Source organism: Caloenas nicobarica, chromosome 2 (genome assembly GCF_036013445.1).
Source record: "Caloenas nicobarica isolate bCalNic1 chromosome 2, bCalNic1.hap1, whole genome shotgun sequence".
In the NCBI taxonomy this organism is placed as follows: Eukaryota; Metazoa; Chordata; class Aves; order Columbiformes; family Columbidae; genus Caloenas; species Caloenas nicobarica.
In genome coordinates, this window is record NC_088246.1 from 142,800,143 (window position 1) to 142,826,134 (window position 25,992).

The window sequence follows — 25,992 nt, forward strand, 5'->3', positions numbered from 1 at the left end:
ACTGATATATTGTTATTGCAGTTTGACTTAGAACAATATTCAGTGAAGTCTGATTCCCTGTCTAAATGACAGATGTATTTGTCACTTATGTAAACAATCACATGGAACCTAGGGAAGGAGTAACTTTCAAATTACTGTCTTACTGTGTGAGAACAGTTGTTAGGCTTCTTGTGTACACAGAAATGCATAGCAGGGTAAAAAATTTTAATATAAAAGCAGACTTACTTCAATGATGCTCTGTAGTAATTTATATGTAAAAGGTTTGTTAAGCCAGGTGCTTATCACAGGGTTGGAAACTGCTTTCAAACATATGTATGCTGTATATGTGTGTGTTCTTCAGTGTTTGGTTTGCTTGCCTTTTTTTTTTGTTTTGGTTTTGTTTTATTTTAAATATATACTTGGCATAGTTATAAACAGTAATTACAGCTGTTCAGGCACTGAGCTAAAATCCTCTCTGCTTATCGTGGCTATTAAGGATACAGGAGTTAGAGAGGATCAGACACCTTCAATAACTTCCAAACACTGCCTTCCACTAAACTATTACTGTATTTCTATATGTCTTTTTTAATATTTTCATGGATAGAGCCAGTAAGAGTAGGGCTTAAGGTACAAAAAAGGATCCCAAGACAGTTAGAAATCATATGAATGAATCAGTCAGATTTTTTACAGCACAACCCAACTGTTAAACCCAAATCCTAAAACCAAAATATGCATGTAATTTTGTATGAACTAAATATTTGACTTACTATGTATATTCTACTTGAGAGAAAAGTTTTCTGAAAATGTCATTTGAAAAAATTGACTCGTTAACAGTATTTTGTTAAAACAGATGCGGGACCATAGGCAGCAGGCTGATAAAACAAGATGGCAAGTTAAGCAGCTATCACATTTTTCTTTTCAGGAGGTCTGAAATATGTAAGACTGAAACCAGTAATTCAAAAGTTTTGGATTTTGTATTCTTACCAGTTGGAAGCTCATTTTCTTAGTACTTAACAGTAATGTCCTTATTGTTGTGCATATTTTCTGGATACACACGGACCTGTGATGCTCAGTGAATGCAACAGAGGTAGAAATAGTTTAGAGACTGGGAAGCAGAACTGCAAGCACACATGTTTTGGGCAGTGTCAATTAAATATTCGCAAGGCAACACGACGTAAAGGATGATCACAAATAGGTTACCTGACTTCAGAGTAAAAAATGGTGGTGTGCTGATATTAGTGATAGAAAAATAAGAATTGAACATTTATCTTTTAGTGAGTTCTAGCTATTTAAGGCTTGGAAGTGTACCAAAAGCCTTCTGTTGGATCTCTGTCTCAAGACTCTGGTTTGGAGTGCTGAGTGCAAGGGGATAATCACTTCCTTCAATCCACTGGCTGTGCTCCCTTTATAAGCCCAGGAGGCTGTTGGTCTTCTTTGCTGTGACTTGACTTTGCACCATTACTCCTCCTAAAGCTAGAGAAACAATGATTTCTACAATAAACATTTCCAATTTCCATTTCATAAGTATTTCCAACATTCCATTTCTCTTCATGTTGCTGAATGCATTTGAAAAATACAACAGCACACAATATCATAGCCCCTACAAAACCTCTGCAAAAATGATAAACATTCCGTAACTCAGAAGGTTGGATTAGGGACCTCTCAGCCTGAATTACTTTATGATTCTATGAAATGTAGTTGGCTAGACTCATCTTGATGTCAGTATTTCAAAGTTTATCTCTTTTTCTCTTTACCAAGAATCATTGATTTATGAAGGGTAGTCTTTAATAAATAAAGCCTTTGTGGACTGCTTCTTCATATTGCTGGAAAAGCGCATGGTGTTTGGAAAGAGTTCTGATTGCACAGTGTCAGGGGCTGAGCTCAGCGTTGACCAGACACACAATCAGAAGAGTAAACAGACAAAATACAGGTAAAAAGCTAAAAGCCAAAAAAGACAGGTGTATATTCATGTGTTATCAAATGTATTTTTAATGTACATACTTGCATGTAAGGAAGAAGAACAGAAAATCATGTAGGCAAAAGCACCATATACTTGAAATCCCCATAGATCTAGGCATGGCTTAAGAAAAATAGCTTTTGCTCTTGAACAGCTGCCGTTACATTAATCTTTTCTTGGTGATGAAAGTAGTTTTCCAGGTGGAAGACAGGGGTTTGAGTAGAGTAAGTTGTAGTTAAAGCACTAACAATTTCATAACTGCATGTCATTTAGGGTGGTAGTATAAACCACTTAGTCCCATTTTCCTTGGTTATGTTACCATAAGGCCCATCTGAAATCACAAAGTTGTTACGTATACTTGTATATATAATAAAGCACTTTTATTAATATTATTTCAGTTATTCTGTTTCATTCCTGCATTTTGCTTTTGTTTTCCCAGAGCTCTGGAGCTTCAGCCATTTTCCCTTAAGCCACTTCTACGACGAGCAATGGCACATGAGTCTATGGAGCGGTATCGACAGGCATACGTTGATTATAAAACAGTCCTACAAATAGACAGCAGCATCCAAGCAGCAAATGATAGTGCTAATAGGTAACTGCCCTTAGAAATTTTCTACTCGTATCAGTACAAATAGAAAAACAGAATTCAGTTTTGTTTTACATACTTCCTCTGTTCTGTATCCATCAGAGGCAGGCTCCTCACAGCAAGTGCGTTTTAACTAGAGGACTGGCTGTTTCATTTAGTTGTTTTCCCATAGCTTCAGTTTTTCTATGCCAGCAGTAGGTCACTTTCTGTTTTAAAAATGAAATATTTTAAAGGGTTTTTTTACTGGTGCTTCAACTTGTTTTCTTTCCTAACTTGTATTTGATAACATTGAAAGTAATACCTTAAGGTCTGTACCTTTTCTCTGACATTTGTTTCCTTTTCATATTAGCACTCTTTCAGTTGGAGATATATATTGTGTGAATCCTTCAGTATGCTGTAGTTGTGTAAACAGTGAAGTAACTTGAAACTGTGTTTGGCTACAAAGCTTAGAGGTGTAAAAAATATAATTGAATATTATTTTCAACTTAAGTGTTAATACTTCCAACATTAATTCTTGCTGCCAAGAGAGACATCTCAATTTCTATAGTATTTTAATAGTGTAAAATTAGTGTAGACAGTCTATTGTAATTATATTCTCATTAACATATAGTAGGTGCTTTAGCGCGTGAATGATAGGCTTTTCCATTCCCTTTTCTTTTGTCTTTTAATGGAAAAAAAAAGTATTTATGAAAGCAGAACAGTCATTAATCATTGAGCAGGAACCCACATGTATGCAACTTTTAACAATGGAATCTATTACCTTTTTTTTCTTTCTAAGGCAAGGCCATGAGCATTTACATTATTACTTCATTTAAAAAGTCCATAATATCTTTAAATATCTTTTTATTTGACCAGAGGTGGCCAAAGGCAATCATGACACTTCATCATCTCCTCTTAGAAGTCTCATTTTTGATAACACAAAAAACTTTTATTGATCTCCTGTATCTAAACTGATAATAGAGCACTTGGATTGGTGAGATAACTGTTCATCCTGGTATCTGTGTGATTATCATACTTTAAAAAAAATCTTCTTAGCTTATTTTATCTGCAGAAACTCTTTTCATATTTCTCCTTGACTTGTAACTTGCTTAGTAATAAGCTGATTTCCTTTTTTTCCCGTAACACTCTTCCTTTTCTCCTCTCTAGGCCTTCCTTATGTTTTTAGCTTCACTGCTCATTACTCTTTCCTCCCTGGCAACCCATCACCTTATTTCAGCTGCTTCTTCCTTCTTCTCTTCTGGTAATTCATTTTTGCTTGCAAATTCTCAGTTTCTAAAGCATAGACCTCCTGCACAATTGAATGTTTACTAGGATTTCTTTTTTTAGTATTTTGTCATTTATGAATTAAACTGAAATTGTTTATTAAAGTATTAATTTTCATTTCCAAAGTAGCGGACTTTTTTAAAAAATTAATTTTAACAGCAAATGTTTGTTACTCTACTTCCTTTTAACTTAAAGGGACCACCCCAAAATGTAATTTAACTTCTTTTTATATTAGGAATGTCAGGTCTTAACAACCTGCATTTACTGGAGGATTTCTTTGTTTTTAAGTTCCTGCGGGAAATTGGATGGTGATGCTGTAGGAAGCTGACAGGAAAAACTCATCATCCTACTGGTGTCTGAGGGTGGGTTTGAAAAATGAAAAGGCTTGTCTTTTAGTGCTTCCCTGAATAAGCAGGCTTTCAAGAAATCTTAGAATTGAATGGATGTTCAATCATATTTCTAATAAATATCACATAAAAGACAAGTAGAATTTTTAATGAAAAGCCTTTGCCTGATCATTTCGTAATCAAAAGGAAATAATTAAGAATGTAAGTAGATATTTTTATGAAAAGTCAGCTGAAAACAAGTATAAACAGTTATTTGAGTGTTTATCATGTTGATTAGATGATGTTGAATTGTGTGTTTTATTGGTTATCCTGAGGTGATTTTTAGATAAATTGGAAGGTCCGTTTCTTTTAATGGTGTGTGCCAAGTCACAGGAAAATGCATTTCAAGCATGTTTTTAATTAGTGACATTTTCCTAGCTTTTTGAACATCCATGCATTTCCTACTTTGCGTATTCAAATTTCCTCATGAATGTTTTATTCTTCGCTTTTTGCTGTTACAAATATGTGAGTCAATATGTTTATGCATTTCCATTTACTAAATTGAAGTTTTATTCCAGTTGTCTCAACTCCTTTAATACCAGTTAGCAAATTGCATTAGATAGTTTCGCAGCTTTTATTAGGAAGTCCCAGATGAGTATTGTACTGTATAAACTTTTTCATGAGATACCTGTGCTTTTTAAACTAACCATGGCAGACATGTATGCATTTTTGCAAAAGACTATTCTTAGATTATTATATTACAAGAAGTCAGTTTGTCATCAAAGGCTGCAGGATGCTTTCTGTTGATCTTGATGAATTAGATCAGATTTTTTGTCCAGCTTTCTAAGCCCATTATGGTAAGTGGAGAAAAATTAAAGAGGAGGTCAATGGGACCGTGGTTTACTGTAGAATTATTCTGTTACTTTCTATGAGTAACACCTAAACACAATAAATTTACTTTTTAATATGAATTGTACAGTTTTGTTTTCTAATAAAATAACCTGAGTAAATGTTAGGCTGTTTAATTGATGATGGTGTGCCACAATTTTGTAAGAATTTAATTCAGACCATCATTAAAAAACCCTAAAGTTTTAGTAAAATTATAGCAAAACAGAACTTGGACAAGCTGCTTTGTTGGTATGTCCTATAAAATACTGCTTAGTAATGATTCAGGTAGAGGAGAGCCCCTGGAAAGGGTGTATGAGGCTAACACACAGAAAAATGTTCTTCTTGTTCCCTTAGAAAACAAATAAAGCAACTAGATAATACTATAAAATGTGATATTCTGTGTATGAAGAAACATACTTTCCATTCAAAAATATAAGAAATATTATGTTTCATGCAGCATTACATAATACAAAAAAAAATCACGCATTATATAGCTCTACAAACAGCCTTTTTAATCTACATCATTCTTTAAAATATTTTGGTTATTTCTGGTTTACAATAAAGAAGGTTAGAACAGGTGCTGCTGCTTGTATTGTTTTTTCTGTCAGACCTTAATGGCAAAAGAATTTGGTCCGGAGTGCTCTGACACTGTTGCCGTAGTATTATACTGAGGCTTGTATTTTGTTTTATAGCTGTTACCCAAATATTTAAAAAGAACGAAACTAGGCAAGCAAACCTGATTGAGTAATTTATGCTCATTCTATTTCATTCTTCATGTAAGATTCAAGGTTGTTAATAGTTTTTTTTAGATGTGTATTCGTGTACTATGTTTTTTACACCGGTATTAGATGGAAATGCACCTAATATGCAAATTTCGGGTTTATTGGTTATCGTATCAATGTGACGTGCTTTACTACTCAATTTAGAATTTTGCTTTGTTAAAGTAGATATTAAACTTACCACCAATTGAACTTGACTCTTGAGCTCATTTTGAGACTAGAAGACATTTATGCCACTATTATTCTCATTCTCATAATTGATTAATGTTTGTTTGTTTTTTAAAAACACTGCAAAAATTACAGTGGAACCATGAAGTCTTGTAAACTCCCACTTGAATGGATTTTGGATTGAACCTGTCATGTATGGAAATAGTTAATAAATGCGCATGTTGGTTTAAGAAATACTAAACAGTTTTAAATGTATTTTCTTCACATTTTAAATGGAGATAAAGAATGATTGATTGACTAATTTCTGACTGTTCTATAAAATGCAACTTAATACCTGCTTTGTTGACCTGTATTGGTTATTTAGAGAATTGTTGTGTAAGAGGTTTCATTTGACATTGGCAAATTTAGGTACCACACTTTGTCTTAGGATATTGTAATCTACACTTGTTACAAATAACACCTATGAACAACTGAGAAAACCCAACAAAGTCAATACATATTTTTTTTTCTATTTCTTTATTGTATGTGGTAGGCAGCATTTAGAGCTTAGCTGCAGAATCAGTCATTTGCTAAAATATTTGCAGATCATGCTGATGTCGGCTTTTTGTCTTCTAAATGCTAGCATAAATTCTCTAAAAAGAGGGAAAAGTCTAAATCTTAAATAAGTGCAATACCGTTGACTGCTGTGACAATCTTTTTAAATTAGTCTTAAGGACAACTGTTCAGTTGTTTTTTGAAAAATTGGAACATTGCATTATTTAATTTGGGTGTAAGTTATTAAAGTGTGAGTTAAATATATGAAAAGTCATGTTGGTGGGGCTTTTCTCTTTCAGAATAACAAAGACTTTAATAGATCAGGATGGTCCCAGTTGGAGGGAGAAACTGCCACCAATTCCAGTTGTCCCAGTTGCTGCTCAGCTGCACAGATGGGATGGAGGAGACTTCACTTCAGAGAATAAGCCAAGAAGTACTACAGATATCAACAGAGAAGAACAGTTGCAAATGAATTGTATGTATAGCTAATGCAAATATGTACAGAAACCAGAAAATAATTTTATTTGAAAAATTGAATACAGTTTAATTTCATAATGTCAAAGTAGCTGCTTTACAGAATATTTATCAGATCTTTGTGAAAAGCCAAGTTAGGTAATGGTCATTAAATGATTTGGTTTAATGTGTTTTGTGGAGCCAAAGTTATGATAAATTTTTTAAAGCCAAATGATGTAGTTTGCAAGCATGTTATTTCTGAAGTTCTATAAAATAAAAGAAAATATGGCAGAAATCAGTAGGGGATAGTGATACATCAGTAATATTCTGTTAATAACTATTTATAAAAGATGCTTCAAGGAACCTGAAAACACCTAACTCTAAGGCCTTTGCAAAAAGAATGTTTAATGTCAATAAAAACTGAATCAGAAAGATTCCTTCATCCCCCTACTGATTTTGTTTGTCAGTTTATCTTAGTAATTGTGACGGTTGCTTGCATAAAAAATATTAGATCTAATTATGGTCACCTTGGTGTGATGGTGGAGATCTAGAAGACCTTTAATCTTGCTGATGAAATCTCCTGCATTTTAAATAAAACTCAGTGGAGATGTATAGTCCTTTCTACCACAGAGAAGGGGCAGACAGAAGGAGGTGAAAGTGTAGAGCTGGCTGTTGCATTCCTGTTATCTTCAGTAAAATAGTTACCCTGGCACACGGAGAAGTACATGTTGTGTCAAATTTATCTATGGAAGTTTATGCCTTTCTTAGAGCAGCAGTGAGATCTGGGGCAGAAACAGCAACGTGCTGACCCAGCGAGAGACTGCAGATGCCAGGCATTTATTCTTAGGCTGGGTAGATTATTCAACTACCCTTGATGAATTGACCTTCTTATCTAACACTGTGATCCTTTTGTAATGTAGGTGAGAAAGCTGAGGAGAAGTTCAAGACATTAAAAACCCAGGGGAATGATTTTATAAAAAAGGGTAAATACGAAGAAGCTGTAAATAAATACAGTGAATGCATCAAGTTAAATACCAAGGAATGTACAATCTACACGAACAGGTAAAGATCCAAAATCTAACCTCACTTTGTGGGATAACAATAGTTCTATTTAATCACTGCAAATAGAGATTTTGCATCACTTCAGTTAATGTTGTAAAAAAAAGGATTTTTTTCACACTTGATGAGTGTTTTTAATAAGAAAATGGATTTTTTGTTAAACTGCATTATTTTCCCAGGGGAGCAAGTATTAATGTCATTGATATATATATATAAATAGGGTAAGCAATAGTAAAAGTTATAATTAGCATAGGATTTTGCAGCATTTTTTGAGAGTACTGGTATCGTTTTAGTTAAAAGCTAACGTGCAGTAGCAGTATCTCCAATGCGAAAAGTAATACTTCAAAGAAAATGTACGTTTTGAGTAAATAAAAGTAGAAACATGGTCATACAACAGCATTATTTTAAAGGTTGATCTAATTCTGCAGCATGATTCTTTATGCTGTAATCTTACCAGCTTTCACAAACTAAGAAGGATTTGATTAGGCCAGTACTTGAACAGGAGACTTCCAGGTAATAATTAGATGTAGAAATCAGTATTTCTTATTTAATCTGGAGCACTTTTTTACTTGGAATGGCTGTATAAAATCCGTACTATATCCACTTCTGTACTATCATACTGACATAGGCTCTACTTTTAAAATACTTGCATATCTGCATAACATTAAGCATTAGTCATACTTAAACTTTCGACTTTTATTGCTGGAATTTGCCCTCTCTCTAAATCCATCTGGTGATGTTATTAATGACTTACTGGTTTTGGTGTACTTTAAAAAATACCACAGTAAGACTGAATTGTGTGAAGTATTGTAATTAACATTTATGAGTCAGATACTGTTGGCATTACAACACTGTAGAATTTATTTATATTGCAGTGCGTTCTGTTTTTCTGTGTTAGAGCTCTCTGTTACTTGAAACTGTGTAAATATGAAGAGGCTAAGCAGGATTGTGATCATGTTCTTCAGATAGAAGATTCTAATATTAAAGCTTTCTATAGAAGAGCCCTAGCATACAAAGGATTACAGGTGAGGAAAAAGAACATAGCAGGTATTCTTAAGCACTTCTAAACTTGCTTATCCTGTTCAAAGGCAATCAGGTAGTTGCAGTCTGGGTGAATACAAACAAAGTATCCAGTGCTGATGATTTGTTGCTTTTGTAGAGCATTAGGCATACATAAAACATTATATAATTTTTTTTGCAACATAAAAATGTGCATGTTGACTTATAATAATTTGAGAAAATACAAGAATATTGGAATAAATGAGGTTTGACTGGAGATCGGTGAAGCAAATTTCAGTTCTTTTGTAATGTTCTAATCTTCTGAGTATCCCAGTCTGTTTTTTTCTGTCGAGGTGTTTATTGTATCTTTGCTGATGACAAATTGTTTCTCTCCAAGTCTCTCTTTTTCTGTCCAAACTAAAATCTCAAGCTATCTCTTGGCATCTGCTCAGACTTGAGTGCTTGTCATATTAAACCAGGGTTTCAATTATCTTGGTTCTCACTCTCTTCTTTTTCCAAACACTTGGAGATCCTTTGTCAGTAATCTATTTTCTCACTCTGTGGACAGTGTGGGGACTCAGCCTTTTCCTTTCCATCTACACGGTGGTGATGTCTGTACTGTGCTCGTCTTACATGTGGGTTTTTGAGTATCCTTTTATCTGATCTTCCTAAGTGCAGACTTATATTGCTCATATCCACCCTGAAGGTGACTGGAAGTCTCATGTTCCATCACTTGAACGCTGTTGTTCCTTTTGTCAGTCCCTCTGTTGGTTCCCCTTCTTCAGTGATGTTAATTAGCCTCTACACTTCATAAGTTTTTCATAGCAATCCTTACCCTGCCTGTCAGCTCTTAACCTGGTACTAAATGAGCAGCTTCTCACTTCTATTGACTCAGGATGACAGCCATCATCACCTACTTTGTATTAAATTTTACACGTCTTTAAGCAAGCATCTTAAGTGCTTTCTGCCACGTTCCTCCTTCTAACTGGAAGTGGTCACTCCAGCTGTCCACCAAGTTCCAGCAGTGTCCATCAAATGAATACTTACTTCAAACCTCCATTATGTTTGATGTCTTAACAAAAAATTACCTGATTATCTCTCCGTTTAGAAATCACCTGAGGACAACTGTTTGTGCTTAGCAGTATAGTATTCTCATCCCGTGTTGTGATTCCAAATGCAAGTCATAGCAACTTTTGTTCATGATAAATTTATTCTTCTGTTACAGTAGCTATGAAACTTTAAAAATTTGTTCTGATTAATTTTCAAAGAAGGTGAAAAGACTTAATTTTGTGTAAAGTCTTTGCTGTAACTGTACCAAGCTACCTGGTATTAATCATCTGTAACCATATGTTGTTGAAGTTGATAAAAAAAAAGTATAAATATGAGCAAAGGTAGATGGTGATTCTACCAGTCAAAAAAAGGGAATTACACACTAGGGAAAAATGTTAAGAATTGGAGAAATAACTTTGCTTTTTTGAATATCCTAGAAAAAAATGTTATTTTTGTATTGTTGAATACATAACCTGAAACAAACTGTTCATGGATTTGTTCAGAACAGTATGAACTGGGGACTCCCAAAGTGTTTTGTCGTGGTTGAATTTAATGCCTGCATTATTGCTAATTCCTGGGATGCGAATGATTCATAAAACCAGAGAAAGCAACAAAAGTGGTTTGAGGTTGACAAATGACTCTGTAATGAAAAATTTTAAGAGCTAAAAGCATGTAGTTTGGCAAAGACCTAACTAAGCTAGGAAGTGTTACTTGTATATAAATATCAATATTTTTAACCACAAAAGCTGCAGTGGAATTTAATGTAGTAAATGAGGGGGCTTTTAATAGATTTACTGAGATGTAGCTAAGGGAAGATAAGGAAAAAAGTCATGCTCCTGTGATGAATTAGACCTATAACGTAGGACACAGGACCTTGGGCTGCATCTCCTACAGCTGATAGTCCCGTCTCTTGTTTTGGGTCCAACCGTCCTGTGTGATTTTTGTTGAGAAGTCTGGTTGGCTGCAATTTGAAACCCAGGAGGGTTGGTTGTTTGCCCACCCTTGTGATAGTTTTCAGAAATCTGTTCCAGAATCTCATTTCTCTGTAGTTGTGAATCTTCACATCTGTAATTCAGATGGTTTAGCTTAATTAGTAGCTGTTTTCTGATGAAAGCAATCTGCCTCCTTTCTGCATTCATTTGCTAAGGCTAAATAGTTCTCTTCTTTCATGATACAGGAGACTTCAGTTCATTGACAGATTTACTGCCGTGTCTCTGCACCTTAAATACTGGTCATCAGTATTCAACAAAATATTCCATGTAGGCAAGAGAAAATTAGTGACTTGCACGCTAGTGCTTTTATTGCAGTTGAGATGCTGAGGCAATACCTCAGCTGGTACACGAGAGGTTTTTTCACGACAATCTGAATGACTTTTAGTAACCTTATGATGCTGCTTGAGAACAGAAGAAATATTGGGTCCCTCACGCACAGAAATTATGTTGATCTTTTACTGTCTCCATGGTCTTTTGCTGTTTACTGCTACATTTCATTCTTATTTTTGATACTCCAGCCCTCAAGGTGCTTTGATTTTTTTTACGTGATACTCTAGTCTTCCTCAGAATTGATGCTGTTTGTCTCTCCAGAAAATTTATTCTAAAAATTCATAATTCCTAATGTCAAAATTTGAAATGAAACATTAAACAAATGACAAGACTGATTACTGAGGAACTGTGTCCTGATGTCACTCCATGTTTGTCCTTAAAACCCTGTTTATCCCAGAGTTCATAACACAATCCCAGTCTTCTCAAGTATTACCAAAAATGTCCCTTCTCAAACTGTAAGAAATGGTCTGTTGGATTGAAGCCCAGGAAGATTAGGTATCTTTTTAATCTAAGATTAAATCTTTTTTAAATCTTTTTTTAGCAAAGCGAATATGCAAACTGTTGATGGACTCATATTCATCTTGAGGAAGTGATACACTGTAACCAATTATAAGCAGTCTTCAATAATCCATTCTCTGATACAGGCAGTATGTTTCTCGAATTAAATGATTTCATATTACATATTTAATACAGAAGTATGTAGTTGCAAAATATTCATTCAAACGCAACCTTACTTTCCTTTTTTTCTCTCTAATGAAATTACACTGTCTGTATTTAGATTATTTTTGTCTACTTAATGTCAAGATCCTAGCATTTTTATTTTTCCTAATTGTACAGGACAGTATGGTAGTTCAAATGTATTTTTCTAGTGATGTGCTTATGAAAAAAAATATTTTGCCTTCTACTTACAGAATTATCAAGCCAGTGTTGATGATTTCAAGAGAGTACTTCTGATAGATCCAGATGTTCTTGAAGCAAAAAGGGAACTAGAGGAGGTGACCCAGCTGCTTAACCTTGACAACAGTGCTGTAGCTGGCGGTCAACAAAAGCAAAGGAAGAAAATAACCATACAAGAGGTATAGCAGCTCATTTTTAGAAGAGTGTACAGAAGCTGACATTCGAAGAGATAATATTAAAGCTTTTATTTTGCACTTCTTAGCTCTACAGTTTTTGGAAGTGGGGTTGTATTTTTCATGTTATTTTGAGGGCATATTGGAGGATTTTTGCATACGATGTGTTTGGTGTCCATTGCATTCTATAGTAAAGCTTGGACTGCTTTGGAGTGCATTCAGAGCCACAACAGAAATTGAAAAAGGTACATTTAGATGGCACTAAAGTAGAGGATATGCTCCTTGTGGAAAAAAACAACCCACCTGCTCAGGCTTTGAAATTTGTGCTTTACAGAATATAGCTGTCAAATAGCAGCTTTGCTTTTAAAGTCTGTGCTACCGCAGCAGCCCCGGGGCTGTGCTGGCCTAAGGCTCAGTGTCAGCAGGCAGTAAAGTCACTGGTCTGGAGAGTGAAATGCTGCCTGCAAGAGCAAGAGTATGGGTAAAATATCTGGAGGGTCTTATAAAAGAAATAAGTGATGTAATGTTATGTACTGGCTCAAAATGTTAGCCTTGCAGCATTCTGGGGAGAATTAGGCGACAAAAGGATTTTCTCAGTCATCTGAGACTTTGCAATTGTAGCTTTGCTGGTCCTTTAAGTAGTGGGGTTTTTTCCCTTTTCATTTTAAAATATATGGTTAAAATTCACAGTTATAATCTGGTGCCGTGATACTGTATTTTGATAATGTAATTTCCAGATGGTGCTATAATGGAAACTGCAGTTATTAGTATAGAAACAACTTGTTTTATTGAAACGCTTCACATTGTCACGCGTTTGTGGGATTTTATGTAATGAGTGTAAGCCGGCTCTAGCGTTAGTTAAGCTCTGAGTTGTGACAAAGGAACCCGGAGAGTGTTTAGAGGAAGTTCGGGAAGTGACTGCATTGTTCAGGCACCAGCCAACTGTGTTACTGGCAGTGGTAATTTTTGCAGGAGTGGGACAGGAAGCCCCCTTAGAGAGCCTTCCTCGTCTTATCTGCTGTAGAACAAGGTAGTTCTATAAAAACAGACTTAAAGGAAAACTTGATTAGAAACTGGGATTTATCATTACTATTCCATTTTAGTCAAGCTGTAATTATATATAATACAGTTGAGATTTCTCTCCTGATAGAGAATTTAGTCAGTTTATGCTAATCCCACAACTCTTGATAGCTTGGAATGGGTTGTAGCAAATGTAGTTGAACCCATAGTTAATTTTCTAGTGCCGATTAATAAAACTTGGTACGGGTTTCTGGAGAAGTTAAATGGGTGTTCAGGCAGTCAGACGGTGCTGAGCTTTCTCCTGCGGTGAGACCGCAAACACAACCTGGCAGAGCCGCCGTGTGTGTGCCTGCGCTGCTCCGAAGCCACAGCAGTGGTACGGAACACAGGTGTCTGGTGACAAAACTTCAGTTCTGCTTGTCTTCTGCAGCTTCACATTTTATATACGTATGCACTCCTCCTTAACTTTCTCACAGTGGTCTTAGGTTGGTGCCAAGCAGTGAAAGGAAATGTAAACTGGGCACTTCGACTACAAACCTTTGAAAGTGAATTAGAGAGGTGCTGTTCTTTGGGGAAGGAGGACATAAAGGAGCACAGATACCTTTTCTTTCGTAAAGTGCTAACTTTAATTTAGCAGCAGCATTATGCATACAGTTTATGAGGCTTCAAATTATCCACATTAAAATGATTTTTTGCCATTTTCTTTGCGAAGGTGACTGAGTCTGATGAACAGGAAGAGAGACAGTTTGCTACATCAGAAGATGTTGTGACTGATTATGTTGCCTCCAAGGAAGCAGTTCAAATGAATGTGCCGCCGCAGACCTCTGAGAAACTGCATATTTCTGAACCAGCCAATGCTTATGACTTTGGTCAGATTATAAATGCAGTAAATACCAATAAGGATAAAGCTGCTTGTGCGGATCTTTTGACAATTACCGATCCAAAAAAATTGCCAGTGCTGCTAAGTAACAAACTTGAAGGAGAAATATTTTTGATTTTTATCCAGTCATTGGAATATTACATAGTTGGAAAAGATCCTGGTCTTGTATATCAGCACCTTTTCTACTTGAGCAAAGCAGAAAGATTTAAGGTAAGAACCTAGATTGAATAGGTACTTCAGTTGAACTGAAACCTAAAGGAAATTTTCATATCATAAAAGGAAATGATAAACTAATTTTGTATCTCTGTCAAATACTATGATTTTCAATCAGCCTATACTAATTGTAAAATAATCTGTTTTTTCAGGTGGTGCTGGCCCTACTTAGCAAAAATGAAAAAGAGCAGGTTCACCAACTGTTTGACTTACTTGCAGAAAACCAGAATCATCAGTACTCTTTGGAAGATCTTGAGAGCCTTAAAAAGGTTTATGAACTTTAAGAAGTTAAAATTATTAGTTGCATGCATATAGTTCATGTTTCTGAGATGATGAATGTATGAACTCTGCAGACTTGCATGGGTCGAAGTGGGTCTTTACGCAGACTGTCTGAATTCTATTTTGTTTTGACAGCATATGCACATTTAAAACTTGCTGCTCTCTTTTCTTGTAGTTGTATACATTTTTAATCTCTAGAATTTAATGCATGTCATTGTGTTCAGTAACAGTTCATGTTATTTAGCATACTGATTTTATATAGTTGTGTTAATTATATATAAAAAAAATATTTTACATTATATATAGTGTGTGAAATATCTTGATGGTACGATAATACACTTTCAGTCATCACTTGTTATATCATTTTGTGATGAAGAAGTGTCTTCAAGATAAACGGGTCAGTTAGCAATAGCTTTGCTAAAATGAGTTTACAGAAAGTATTAATATTTTTCAGCTAAACTACTGCAGGCCATCTGTTTCCTCACTACCCCTGGTCTGTACAAAAAAGATTTAAATATTTTTGTTGCAATACAATTTGTGAAAGAGCAATATATTAGTTTGTCATGGAACACTTTGAATCAAAATGATTAATTATTAATTAAATGGGTATGTTTTTAAAATTATTAACAAGTGAGTTTCAGTGCACATAGAATTATTTGTTTGGGGGGGGGGGTGGAACTGCTGGTTTGCAGTGGTAAATAGGAGAACAAGTGGCTGCACTTAGCAACCAAAATACTTAACTCTGAGTTTTGTAATCAGATTATTTAAAACACCAGCCATTTAGGTTTACAGACACATTCATAAAGCTGAAGGTAAAACCATTTTGTGGACGAGTATGACTTTTTTTTTTTTCCTAATTTCAGGCAGTACTTATGTTTTATATTTGATTCTGACAAAGCTCCTTTTCTCAAGATGAAGCTTTTAATTTTTTCTAATACCCCAATGCTTTGTTTGAACATGTGATATAAATGTATGTCAAACTCACTAACACTGCAGAAATATCATTAAGAATGTTGTTCTAATTAAAATTGTCTCAGGTGTATACTAATTAAAAAAAATAAAGTTTTTTTCCTGAAAGTACAATTAAGGATTCTCTGCACTGGTTCTACACTCTTCAGGCTTATAGTTCTGATATGTGATTATGAGTTTTGTCTTGAATTAAGAGTGCCAAGAATAAGGGCTTTAATTCCTAAAGCATCAGCAGTACAGCTGATGTGTTTTGGTTTTAAATTTCCTCTTCTTATGAGATTGTCATGTGTTTGAGATCTATAGCTCATCTAATCTATAGTACTCAACCAAAGTGCCAGTTTCGCTCTCCAGTCATGGTGGCAAAGTATTCACAAGCACTAATTGCTGTGTTAGTGATTTCAATCTGTTTTTTCCACTGTAGTTTAGGCTGTTCAGAGAAGGTGCATTGTATGTGTGCAACTTACTGACAAGGTTTAGAAAACTTAATTGATTTTCATTTAATAGAGTTCAGAGTGTTTTTTATAACAGTAAGCTGGAGGATTGTATTAATAATACATGCATTTGGGAAAAGTTCTTTTGCTAAAAGCAAGCATAAAAACCAGCTATGTAATTTTAAAGTAGTCTCAGTTGCCTGAAAAGCAGTAGTTGAATAAGAGCCGATGTCAAAAGCTCCCACATCACAAAAGCTCCTGATGGAGTTAAATCTTTCTCCATGGCACCAAAACCCCCAAGTATTAAAAGCTCTGTAGATATCTTGTAAGCAGCTAAAGATGGTATCTCACATGGATAGTTTATTTTGACACTAAAGACAAAAATCAGAATCTTTGCAGCAGTAAATTATTTTTAAAAAATAGTAAATTTAGGAGATGATCAGACATTACTAAAAAGACAAAAAGGCTTTAAAAGACAAGAGATTTTTTAAATGGCGTGTTCTTGACAAATCATTTACCCACGAGGAAATAATAGCCAAAAGGCTTTTCAGAGATAGGTGCACAGTATCACAGTTAATTTTGAGACAGTTTTAATCAATCCCCGGCAATTAAACTAGAAGCTTAAAAGTCATCCAGAGAAAAGCAGTCCCGTAGTCCAGGAAGATACCTTTCCTTGTAATACCTTCAGTTTGAATGGCAGCTGAAACAGAGGTTAATTCAGTTTGAGGTAGAAATGACGGTGATCAACAGATCAGGAAGCTAAAATTACCACTTGTTAAGAAGTTCCAAATGGAGAACTGCGGCAGCTTGTGCAAGGGAACCGGCACCCAGCTGGCGGGAGGAGCCGTCACCAGCTGCTCTTGAGGATTTGTCCTCACGTGCAGCAGCAAGACACTAAATAGCATCCTGATTTGCAAAACAGTGCTTGGCCGTGAAGTCTCACATCTTCCAAAGCAAAGAGCTGATGGCGAGTGTGTCTCTGTTCAGCTGACAGTAACAAGAGAGCGAGTTTAGCTAGAAAGCCGAGCTCAGCCCTAACGTGACACACGGCAATAAACGGATCTTGACTTCCTGCGTGTGGCCAAGTCTGATCCCTTCAGTTCAAGGCAGACCATAAGCTCTGGCTGGCTGAGTATTGAGACACCCTCCACCCCTACCCCAAATGCTCTGTGGTAGGTCACTCCTCCTGTGTAGCTCCACACTGATCTCAAACAATATTCCGATATCTTCCCAGCTCGTCGCATAGCAGGAGCTGCTTTTAAAAATTCTTTTAAGCTCATTCCAGTCCATGATCCCAAAGGGAGGAGACACTTCCTTGAAGTCCTGCATTCCTGGGACTGCCGCTGGGCTGGGCACACGCTCCCAGTTTCCTCCAGCAGCAGAAGCCATCGAACAGTAACTGATGTAGTAACTGTGGTCGTACTGCACTACAGGTAGCAGGCCCCTAAATTCGTAGGCACAAAAACTTTACTACAGCTATTCTTTAAGTAGAAGGTCAGCTGTAGTATCTACAAATCTTTTCTGGCTGATGGTACTCACACCTGTCTCAACTAAGGACTTTTGGCTTCAGTTGCTAAAGTTAAATAAATATATATATATTTTTTTAAAGTACAAGGAAATAAGCACTTATTTTCATAGCTGAAAGATTACATCAAATAATCAAATATATATTTCTCACGAAAAAAGTTAACAACTCTCAAATGTAAGAAAAATGGTTCATGAAGCTGAGCAAACAAATGAAAGAAGCTTGACAGGTGAGCCTTTCACCTGTAACAGCACCACCAGGCTAGCAGGACTTGCAGTTGTTTGGTGATTTTCCTACCTCGATCAGATTTCATTGAGATTGGCAAGAGAATCTCAAATGGTGTGCCCGGCTTTGTGGTGGGGAGACCCAAATCACAGCTCAGTGTTAACCCTGTCACTCACCCCCTCAGCATTAACATCCACCTTTACCAAAAAAAAAAAAAAAAAAAAAAAAAATTCACAACCCACAAGGCAACATAAACCAAAACCAACAATACAAAAACTTGCTTCAGGAGAAGAACACTGGTTATTCAGGTGATGGGAACAGGCAAGTGAAATGTGGTCCCAGCGCAGCAATAAGCTGGTCAACCCCAACACAGCAAAGAGCAGAGTAAAAATGCCCTGTGCCGGTGAGCTGACCAGGGGTGCAGTGAGCCGTTTGCTCATGGATACAAATCTCTGTTTTCAGCACAAGTGGAGAGAGAGCAAGTATATGGAACCACTGAAAAGGTAGCTGGGGCATAGGGCATGCCAGGAAACAGGGGTCTGTACTATTGTTGCTTTGTGCCCTTCAAAATATTTTTGAAATTTGAGAGAAGCCAGCTCCAGGTAGAACAGGTGCTGTCACCCAAAGGGTAACAGAGGTGCTACTGGGGATGAGCATCATCACAGCACAGTTGCTTCTCTGGCCAAAAGGCTGATTTAGTGCTGAGCCCTCACCCACCACCGCCGGTTTTGCTTTTCTCACGTAGTGGTACAGAGGCAGGAGAAGCTGCCGAGAGCCCCGTTGCTGGCACACCACACTCTTTGCTCTCACATGGGCAGTTATTTCCACCCATCAGAAGCTGCTCTGCTTTTTGTAATCCAGTCACACAAATAAAGGGCTACTCTTTGTGGCTGCCAGGCCTTTCGGAATCACGCAAACAAATATTGAGACTTGTTCACTACAATAAACAATATACACATACATATATATATTTAACAGCAGGGAACAAGACTCCCTCCCCACTTGCAAATCAAGATTTATGACTTGAATTATTGTAACTCTGCTCACTGCCCAGGAGCTGCAGCTACTGAAGGAGCAAAGGGCAGGTGCTGGTGGGACAAACAGCTCAGCACAGGGTATCAAACCCTGATGGTTGGCTCAAGGAGTACTAAATATCACATATCCATAAGCATTCCCTGCTTCACAGGGTCTCTGTGCAGCACGTACCTGTCCCTGGGCTGTAACATCTCAGCAGGCAGCACAACCTCCAGCTGCAGCCATGCCAGGCGCTGGTGTCACTTCCTTGCAGGCTTGCGCTATTTCTCAGTTGCCGCTTGCTAAATGCCACCCTCATAAATAAATTCTTGCTAGTAAGCGAGAGGGATTATAAGGGGATAAAGTGCCCAGTGCACAGAACGGTATGCTCAGAAACATCTTGAGTGCAGAGCCTGTGAGGAAAGGGGAGCTCAGGACACAGAAATCCCATCCACAGGTCTGGTACCTAAACCCAACCACTCTAACAGAGGCTGTTGTGAGTTTTGATGTCCTTATTGTTGAGATGGGAAGCAATAATGGTCCTTTAGTCAAGCTGGCTCACCAGGACCCAGTGAAAGAAGAGCTATGTCTTGTCAGCTTGCTGGCCTCACCCCCCAAAATTATTTCTGCCAGTACCTGGTGCACAGGCAGGGGCTGAGGCCATCGCATCTCAAAGATCACCAGTTACCTGGCCTGGCACAAGTGACATGCGACAGGAGGTTCGTCTTTGTGGTCAAGCTTCCAGCTGCTACGAGGAGGCCGCATTCTGTGCCAGGTGCATCCCTGTTCCCTCTGCTGCCTGATCCAAAACAAAGACATTTCAGGGGAAGCCCAGTGTAGCCATTTGATCATGTTTTAGGCATCAGCCCAGTGGCAGGTAAGGGGAAGCTCTTCACCCGCAGTGCTCCCAGGCACCTTCCTCCTCCTGCACCACGCTGCCCATGGCACCAAGGGCACAGGCTGGGGGCACCGTGCAGTCCACAGCACGTGGCACAGGCAGCTCCCAGCTTCAAACGCCACTGAGGTACCACCAGAGCATGGCTGTACAATGTGGACCAGAAATCCAAACTTTCTTTCCCAGGATATTTTACCTTATTTTCTGCTCAGCACCCTTTCCCCACCTTCCCGGTATGATTTGCTAAAAATATAATTGGATACGTTTTAACTAGACAATTTCATAGCATATGATCTGGTATTTTGGGTTTGAAGTTTTGTTTGTTCTTCAGTAAGGCAACTAAAATCTCTCTCCTAAACACCTAAACCAAGAGAACTTTTATTGGGAAATTATTTTTAAGTTAATTAACTCCAGCATTACTACCCATGAGAGTGATGGCATCACTAAGTAGGCAGCTATTTAAAAAATTTAGATTTACATATCAAAACAACTGGAAGAGACAAGTCAGTAAAAAAATGTTTACATATCAGTGAAAAGTCATCAGTTTATACATGGAAAAGTTTGAGACATTGATCCAATGAAAGGAAAGGATGTACACGTCCAGATGCCTTACTACAAAAAAAGCATACGCAAACATTGGGAGGAAAGGCTTTCCTGACTTTTTATCTACTTGAAGTTGGAACTATCTCAGGTATTCTCCGATATAGCAGATGTTAAAAATAATTTCCTCTTGAAATTCACAATCTGGCATAAATTGGTTGAATTGGCCAGGAAACATGAAGAAAATTTCCAAAGAACCACCACATTGGGAGACCAGATGTAAACTTGATCTTTCCTGTGGTTTACTTGCTTTATTGAATTCTTACACTGGTAGATCTATAAACAAGAGAAGTATCTTCTGTATTACTGTATTAATGGAAGTGTTGTACCTTTTAAATAGACTCAAAATTCAGTGCTGCATTCAACTTAGTAGTGCTGTTTAGACTGCCTCACATATGAAATAATATTACCTCTGAATAAAAAAAAAGTTACAAAATGAATCAGCAAAAGTTTTCTGCTAAGAACTTATGCAAAAGTAAACAGAAAAACTTACCTATATTTCAGCATGTTACTTCTTAATGTGGCATATAAAATAATCAAAAATGGTTTTAGAATGACTGAAAATAACACCGTCCTTTGATAAAGTTTACTTACCATATAAACCATATTTCCCATTTCCTGCACAGCCAAAATGAGGCCCTGAGAAATTCAGAGTTAGGCCTAAACTCCCAGAAATAGGTTTTCCACCTCCCAATTCTGGTTGTGAGCATTAATTGCCACCAACTGATGTGCTTTAAGTCATTTCACAGAGGTACTGGATAAAGCCAAATCACACACTTGCAAAGCTTGAGACACCAGATTCAAAACTAAACTGAAAATAAAAGCCAAAGGGGAGGTTTCCCTTCTGCTGTAGGGCACGGAGCAAACAGCTTCTGCCTTACTATGGCTACTTGAAGGTGTTTGTGTGACGCTGCACAGAAATTCAGCTCCCTCAGAGGTTGAGAGATGAGGCCCTGCAGCCCGTCCAGCAGGTGACGGCGGCGCGGGGCCAGCAGCACGACTGCCTCACGGTTCGCTCCTTTCTCCGGCCTCTGCCTCAGAAATCAGTTAATGCTTCAGTTCGTGGCTGTAACAGACATTTCTACATAGGCCTAAAAATTATATCAGAATTCACAAACTGGTGCAGCATGATGATGGAACAGCAAGTGCTTCATTAAGTTAATGCTGACCATAATTCAATCCATATACTCTTCGGTAACGGTGCTTTTTTTTTTTTTTTAATGTGCTCAGACTGGGGGAAAGGGGAAAAAAAAAAAAAGAAAAATCAATAGGGAGCAAAGCACAAAAAGAAACTGTTAACACCAAGCTCCCTACAAAATATAAAATTTGCATTCACTTCCAGCCGAGAGTGCCTGACCACACAGCAAACATTGCCTGTATGCCTTGCTACCATTCCTAGGGTACACTAAGATTCACTCATCCTATTTCTCATCCTCACTTTGAACATTTGCCATTGGAAACAGTATATAAAAGTGCTCTAATTGTAGAGAATTGACCCAATGTAACAGTTATCCTCTTGGTATGCACTCTGATATAAATATAACTTACATATGGGTTAGAAATGAGGTAGATCAAGCTATATCTCTTGTAATGCATCCCAAATTAGCCTAATGAACACGCAGTTCAGCCAAGCAAAAAACACCAGTTGTTACCAGAAACTCCAGCCAATCTGCAGTGTTTCAGAACGAAATTCTTACAGACTCTGTGAACTGGGAAAAGCATCACTTTAAATGGAGAAAGAGCCTAAGTTTAGGTTCACAATCTGCCCATAGCCTGTCCACTTGTACCAGAGCCGCATCCTCTCAGAGAACCGATCACTGTCCTGCCTGCCGTAGAGCCAGCTCAGATTGCTGTTCTGCACAATGAAAATAAATCAGGTTGAAATCTTGTACAATCATGTAACTAACTTCAGATCTCATTTCAGAGTGTTAAACAGCAGTCGGCTCCTCACAGACAAGCAGCTCCTCCTGGGAACGTACACACTTTTACAAGGCCAACCAGCACACTCAATGAAGGACCACTAGAAGTCAGTATTTAGACATTTATTTCAGATATGCAGTTTACACGCATATTATTGAGCAAAACTGAATTGCAAATATACAAATACTGTAACAAGCATTATCAAATAACGTAACTGGCACTAGTGTTATAAGCATATTACCAAAACTTGTGAGGATAAGTCATGGAAGAAGACTGCAGCTTATGGCATTTTCTTTTTATCCCATCAAACTTCCAGTAGCACCATAATGGCAACACATGAAACACAAGACAGAACATCATTAACTGTTATTCTGATATTCACTTTTTTTTTTTAGTTTTAGTGAATTACATAGCAAAAAAATGTTAACAGTGCAGGCGCTTTGGCCAACTTCAGCATGTGTTCAGCTGTACATCTTCCATATGCAAAAGAAAAAAGCCAGCATATTTGGAACCCATCTTTGCACTTGGGCAGTCGTTGCACTGCACTTTGATTCTGGGACCGAAGATATGCATGTCTTGCAAAGAGATGTCATGTCCACTAAAGCCTGAGTGAGTCTTTGGTAGGCAAATACTTCATTATTTTTATACAATTATCTACCACAGTCATTTTATTCACTAGAACTTTCTTTTGTGATCCAAGGTGGCCAAAGAGGACATTCTGGAAAACATTACAGTAAAATCCTCAAGCGACCAGGCACTTCAAACCCAGTCTTTTCCAAAGGCACCAAGAATTGATGGGGCATCGTTTTTCCCCCTAATGAAAGGTGACCGCATTTGCTTTTCTACAATGCTTGTAAATGACCGGATTATTTTACAGTTCTTATACTCTATATAGTAGCGTTATCTGCTGCATGGTTGGTTGCATGAATAAGTAACCCCACTGTTCTTCACAGGTGACATCTCCATTCTACCACACATTAAGTACCAATTTCTTCTGTTTCAAAATTAAGTAGAACGCCATAACCTTGCTCAAAGTGTACACACAAACGCCTCTGACACAGGCTACATCCATCTGAAGATATGCAGTCCATTCTACATGCATTCTAAATACAGTGTGTCCAGTTATGAAACAAAATTATCGTTATGAATATTCGCTGTTGAAATATGTTTGTATAGGTTTCTGCAAAACTTTTGCTTCCCTTAAATAGAGTTCACACAAGAATGGTTTTAAGTCAGTAACGCTCAACTAACACCCATTTATCCCAAACCCCATATTTTCCAAGTGAACAGTGCAGGACATATTATTCATTTCAGCATTTAACATATTAAGAATTTACCAATTTTTATCTAAATACACCAAGCATATGCTTTCAAGCAAAGTTGTGGCAAAAATACAAAACATGGACATTATTTGTACTGCTGTAATGCACTTGGTTAAAGCCTTCATGTCTCTTCACACAGGTCTAAGATCCATACCAAGTATTTTGCCTTATCAGACAAGAACATACAAAATGCAGTTGTATCAAAACCTTGCTTCTGCTGGTCACCTGAAACCTACAGAAGTTGCGTGTAATTCAACCAGCTTTCAGACAGGGTTCTTTAGTGGTAAATATACTTTTGCAGCACTTATAGGCTTAGATTTCAGTCTGAATAGCAGTGCTTAATTCCCCAGCATGTTGTGAATGGTTGTTGTTTGTTTCTTTCAGTGCTTCACCAACACCTAAATCTACATCTGCCGAAGATCCATTATTAACATTTTCCTCAGCAATGTAACTCAGCTGTGGAACGTCAGTGCTTGGGGCTGTTGGAACAGACGCAGAGATTCCACTTGGCTGTGGAGAGTTTTCCAAGCGATCGTTTTCCACCTCTGGGAGAACACTGACTGTGGTGAAGCGAGTGTGATAGTCGTTGGAACCATGGCTACAGGAAGTTTTCATACTTTCCATATCTGAGCAACTAAACTCAGAAAAATGACTCGAGTGAGAATCTGCTACAGATGGAATACTATCGCTAAGAGATGGAGAGTCAAATTCACTGGAGTTTGTGCTTTGCTGCTCCAACAGCTGAGCATCCATGTCCTCTCTCGTCTCATTTATCTTCATGCTACTCTTCTTTCTCAGCTTACCTTTACATTTTTTTCCTGCTGTTGTTTCTTTGGACCACTTGGTGGCACCAGATTTACCTTCTGGCAAGCAGGCCGATGAACACCCGGCATTGCTCCGGCCTGCAGCGCTGCCATCATCCACACTGCTGCTTCCACTGTTGTGTCTGAACTTGGCTGGTTTGGATTCAATATCCACTTGCACTTCCATGCTGTTGCCTTCCCTAGAACAAGAAAGAATCCCTGAGTGTAAGTGGTCATCTAAGACAAGCCAGCTAACACAGCAAAACAAACTCGTACTGCTTTCCAAGATACATAGCAAAAGAAAGTGAGGGAGATGTCAGTTATTCTAGAAAAGCTAAAAGTTTAAACAAATCAACAGCCCAAAGGAAAACACAAAGTCTGAAAGATCAAAACACTGTACTGAGCTATATAGTATGGTGTTCCTCTTCGGAAACAACCTTGCCAAATATAATTTGTAATAAAATTTGTAGTCTCAAAGGCTAATCATAAAAGTTGAACAGCTGAGGCATGCTTAGAATATCCTTCAATAAGCAAGGCTTATTCATCTTCTATGTTCAGCACACTTCTCTTACCTGTCCAAAGGGATGTAGGAGTTCAGAATGGATCCCGCCATTGCTTTGGTGCTGGCATTGTCACTAACTGTTCCCAAGCTAACTGTGCCAGATTCTCCACTCAGACTGTATCGTTCTTTCTGCACATCTGCTTGTACTTCCAGTCTTGGAGAGAAAGAAGGAGAGTTGCATATACTGCTGCTACTGTTAAAGCACACTAGTTCAAAGTTAGTGTCACCTTGTACAGATTCTCCACCATTCAGCAGTAAGTAGAGTTTATTAGTTACTCCAGTACAGATGTGCATATTTACCCTGCTGAAACAGGTTCTCTTTGCACTGTCAAAAATGACTATTTTGCAATTAAAAAACCCAATAACAACAACAAACCAAAACCGCCCCTTAACGAAACCAGATTGATTTCCCAACAATGCAATATGTTGCTTGTTAACCATCGGTTCTGGATTTTTTCCTCCTTGAGATTTAAAAGAACAATTTCCAGGCTTAGTTACAATTCTTCTGCAGATAGTGTACTGCTCACTAAAAATGGAAAAAACAAATCAGAAGGGTATATAAGTTCAAGACATTATAATTCTCCTGTTTCTCCAGCAGCAAAGTTATTCCTAATCAAATAACAGGCAGAGAACTGTGTCCTGTACTCTGCTTTATATTGTACTGTTAGCAACTGCAACAGGAATAATAGAAACCTGAGCAATCTTAAGTTGGGCTGAGCAGATACACCAGAAATCAAATTATAGGCTTTTTCTCTAATGCCTTGTTTATCTGTGTCCTCACAGTGAATTGTAAGCTGTTTTTTTTGTTTTCCACTCTCAGCTCTTTAAAGAGGAGGATAGGTGTACCTCACTCAGCAGTCACAGCTTGAAAAACCTGTCCCAGCATAAGGAACCTTTTGAT

General features: G+C 37.5%; 3 protein-coding genes across 5 annotated transcripts in view; 1 reads left to right on the top strand and 2 right to left on the bottom strand.

Annotated features, from left to right (window-relative positions):
* SPAG1 (sperm associated antigen 1) overlaps window positions 1–15,001 on the top strand; it is a 37,202-nt gene extending 22,201 nt beyond the window's left edge. The window contains exons 13-19 of the mRNA XM_065629039.1: window positions 2,376–2,528; window positions 6,780–6,955; window positions 7,854–7,995; window positions 8,891–9,017; window positions 12,275–12,439; window positions 14,166–14,543; window positions 14,699–15,001. Of these exons, the coding sequence (XP_065485111.1) occupies window positions 2,376–2,528; window positions 6,780–6,955; window positions 7,854–7,995; window positions 8,891–9,017; window positions 12,275–12,439; window positions 14,166–14,543; window positions 14,699–14,830 (1,273 nt within the window). The 3' untranslated portion in view covers window positions 14,831–15,001. The remainder of the gene's footprint in view (window positions 1–2,375; window positions 2,529–6,779; window positions 6,956–7,853; window positions 7,996–8,890; window positions 9,018–12,274; window positions 12,440–14,165; window positions 14,544–14,698) is intronic.
* PABPC1 (poly(A) binding protein cytoplasmic 1) overlaps window positions 1–25,992 on the bottom strand; it is a 338,028-nt gene that overhangs the window by 112,367 nt on the left and 199,669 nt on the right. The window lies entirely within an intron of this gene.
* The window catches only part of RNF19A (ring finger protein 19A, RBR E3 ubiquitin protein ligase), a 62,222-nt gene continuing 58,750 nt past the window's right edge, over window positions 22,521–25,992 (bottom strand). For all 3 annotated transcript variants that reach the window (XM_065628826.1, XM_065628824.1, XM_065628825.1), the window contains 2 exons: window positions 25,102–25,245; window positions 22,521–24,729 (listed from right to left, as the gene is read on the bottom strand). In XM_065628826.1, the coding sequence (XP_065484898.1) occupies window positions 24,039–24,729; window positions 25,102–25,245 (835 nt within the window). In that variant the 3' untranslated portion in view covers window positions 22,521–24,038. The remainder of the gene's footprint in view (window positions 24,730–25,101; window positions 25,246–25,992) is intronic.